The 3,573-nt window shown below is 36.4% G+C and overlaps 1 protein-coding gene across 1 annotated transcript; it reads left to right on the forward strand.

Moving 5' to 3' along the window:
- The first annotated feature begins 750 nt into the window (after nt 1–750).
- Nucleotides 751–3,112, forward strand: LOC125193088 (O-fucosyltransferase 23-like). Its single transcript, XM_048090817.1, has 2 exons — nt 751–915; nt 1,534–3,112. Exon 2 carries the CDS (start codon nt 1,624–1,626, stop codon nt 2,929–2,931), a length of 1,308 nt encoding a protein of 435 aa, XP_047946774.1. The 5' UTR covers nt 751–915; nt 1,534–1,623; the 3' UTR covers nt 2,932–3,112.
- Nucleotides 3,113–3,573: the final 461 nt, after the last annotated feature.

Genomic DNA, 3,573 nt, shown 5'->3' on the forward strand with positions numbered 1-3,573 from the left:
CTGCTACAATTGAGACGTTCCAAATCGGATGTTATTTTGCAAAAATGATACTCCATCCGTTCCATAGTAATGAAGGCGTTTCTTTTCATCACGGAGATTAAGAAAAATTGTGTCATGTGAGTTAAGTAAATGGAGAGTAAAGTGAAAAATGAAAAAGGTAGAGAGATGAAGAGAGATGAAGATAAGAGAGAATAAAGTAGGCGTGGAAAAATGTGTTGACTTTTACTAAAAAATGAAATAATTCTATTACTATGAAACGAATCAAAATGACAAAATAACTCTATTACTATGGAAACGGAGGGAGTAATAAATAGTTAGAGTAATAAAGATAATAATGTATATACGACTCTCTTCTATATTATTGTCTCTACTTTACTATCTCTTCACTTTGACTATCTATTCTCATATTTGCAAAACAAGGTCATAAAGAAACGCCTCACTTGTAGTGGGACAGAGGAAGTAGTAAAAAGTGAAATGAGATATTTATTGCTAAATGATGAAAAATGAAAAATGAAATATTATTTGGGTGACGGCGAGAGTAAATTAAAAAAAAAGATTAGGAGAAAGAATGATACAGTATAGATTTGAAATTATGGATGATCTAGAAAACTTTGAAACACGGTTGTAGTATACGAAGCCATTCACACGTAAAATATGTATATTCAATTAGTGAGACAGCTGTATACCCCACTAGTTTTTCTGTTGAAATAGACTATAGGCAATATATATGCCCTCGTAAACTCCTTTACTCTGCAATCTACTCAGATCAGATCCATCTCTGACATTGTTTTTTTTCATTTCCTTTTTTGTCATTTTCTATGTACCTTCCTCCTCATCACACCATCTGGGGCGCACTGGGGTTTCATCACAATTTTAACAAGCAATGCAATTTTTCAGCTCTAAAAACAGAAAAAGGTCAGATTTTTTAAATCTCAATTCTCGGATTTTGCCGATCGCATCTACTCCCTCCGTCCCGGAGTATTAGACTCGCTTCTTTTGGGCACATGATTTAAGGAATTGATATTTAAATAGTTAAAGTGGAGAGAGTAAAGTATGAGAGGGGGAAAAAGTAGGGGAGAGAAGAGAGAAAAAAGTAGGTGGAGAATAAAATAAGATAGATGTTTTTTGCTAAAAAATGAAATGAGTCTAATATGTTGGGACATCCTAAAAGGGAAAGTTGGTCTAATATCTTGGGACGGAGGGAGTACTATTTTCATTTAATTTCCGTTTGCCTATTATGAGATCGAGGTTTGGGCTTTGTAGATTTCTGGGTTTGAGCTAGAAAAATAAAAAAACATTCTTTTAACGTTAATAAAAGCTCGAACTTTCTGGTAAATCTTTCTTTGGGTTTAAGCAACTTATGACCCAAACCGTGTTGAATCTCATAAATGGGTATCTACATTTTAATGAAGTCAACCTTTCCTTTTATTTTTACTTTTTCTTAAAATTTATTGAATTTTCCTTTCTTGAAATTATGGAAATTTTGAAATCAATCTGTAAATCTGTGTGTTTTCTTCTTCTGCCCTGTTTCAGGTATTCATTGATTGGAGTGAAGGAATTTGAATGAATGCGGATTGATAGATTCATTTTGATTACATAGTCATACAGATATATAGGATTAGAATGGAATTGCTCTGTTTGAAGCCTTTGAAATTCTTTGGATTGCATATGAATTCTCTAGCATACAAATGTGCTGCATTTCTTGTCATTGCTTTGATGATTAGAACACTTTGGCTTCCTAGATTCTCTAACTTTCGTGGAATTCCTAATAGTCGATTTAGTTTAGATCCGAATCTTGACAATGAGAAATCGAAGTTTTTGGAGGTTCCTCAGATTGTGTGGGGTTTAAACAATCAGAAAATTGCATTTGCAAGAGCATGTTTGACTGCAAGAATGCTGAATAGAACACTTCTTATGCCTAGTTTGAGTGCTTCCTTGTTCTACAAAGAGGTTGAGCAGCTGAGGTCTATTTCCTTCGATAAAGTCTTCCGATTCGATGAGTTCAATGCTCGTTGTGGAGGGTTTGTCAGGTTAGGCCGTTACTCAGAGGTTTCAAGCACGAGGGATGTGTTCGAGCTTCAAAAGGGGAGTGGGAGGAGATGGACGGTTGATAAGGATCTTCAGCAGTTGAGGGAGTTCGCTAAGGCTCCCTACGATGAGTATCAAATGATCCGAGTTGTTGGCAAGAATCCCTTCTTGTGGCACGATCATTGGCCTGCTAGAGACTACGCGAAGATTTTTGAATGCTTAGTGTTGGTGGAGGAGATATCTAGGGAGGCCGATAAGGTTGTGTCGAAGATTAGAGAAATTGGGGTGGAGGAACGGAGCAGAGTTGCTCCGTTGCAAAATAATGTCAATGCAGCGTTGCAGACGATGCCCTATGTAGCTGTGCACATGAGAATCGAGAAGGATTGGATGATACATTGCAAAAAGCTCGAGCGGAGATTGAACGTTACTGAAATTTGCAGCAGCAAGGAGCAAATCAAGCAAAGAGTAGCCAACATTGTTGGATTAGATACTCCTATTGTTATGTACCTTGCTGTTGCTGACGATCTTCTTGAAGATAACTCTATACTCGAGGGTTGGGGCGAGGGTTTGCTTCCTTACGAGAAGAAGAAGTTGGGCGTTCTTGACACGTACAAGAAGCACCCCTATCTGATTCAATCAGCTATAGACTATGAAGTTTGCTTGAGATCTAACGTGTTTGTTGGGAATACGTTCTCGACTTTCTCTAGCCTTATCGTTCTCGAGAGGACTCAGTTGATGATGAGTGAGGGTGCTGCAAAACGGTGTGGCTTAGACATTAGATGGCCTTCTTATGCATATAATTTAGAAGGTGAATCAAATGGTCCACGCGGGTGGGCAGCGAATATGTCGGATGTGAGCCTCCAAGCCATTAGTTATGGTTCAAACCATGTTTCTTGTCAATGATTTTAAGGTACATGATTTTGGCCTTGTATAGCTTTCTTATACTATCATATTCTTGATTCTTATACGCCTTTTGAAAAGTGTAAATGATACTCCATGAAATGCAGTGTTATTGATCTTGATCTCCCTTATTTGTCACTTGCATTTGAGATTACACATTAATGAAATCGCCTTGATCTTGATCTGCCTCATTTAGTCATTTGCATTTGAGATTGCACATTGATTGAATTAGTGTTTGTTTTTTAATGGGATCCTCTTTATGTGTTGAATTGGAATTGTAATTGAACTGAGTCGATAAGTTTTAAGTTTTAATATGTCGTATCAAGTTGCAAATATATATTACTAATTGATTAAATAATATAATCTTGACTTTTTGGGATGCTGAGGAAATTCCATAAAAGAAGGCGGTTTTTTGGGCCTTTTCCTTGATTATAGCTGCATGAAATGTGAAATGTGACTGAGAATTCAATAAAATGAAATGTGAAAATTGAATAATTTTTCTCAGCAAACTTTTTCTTGATTATAGCTGCATGACCCATTCACAAATTTTCCAACAAGCATCACAATCAAATTGATGTGGATTTTGATTACATACTATCCACTCAAATTGTTGCGCTTCTTCAAAATCTTTGCTTTTACCACCTT

The sequence above is a fragment of the Salvia hispanica genome, chromosome 6 (assembly GCF_023119035.1).
Source record: "Salvia hispanica cultivar TCC Black 2014 chromosome 6, UniMelb_Shisp_WGS_1.0, whole genome shotgun sequence".
NCBI lineage: Eukaryota > Viridiplantae > Streptophyta > Magnoliopsida > Lamiales > Lamiaceae > Salvia > Salvia hispanica.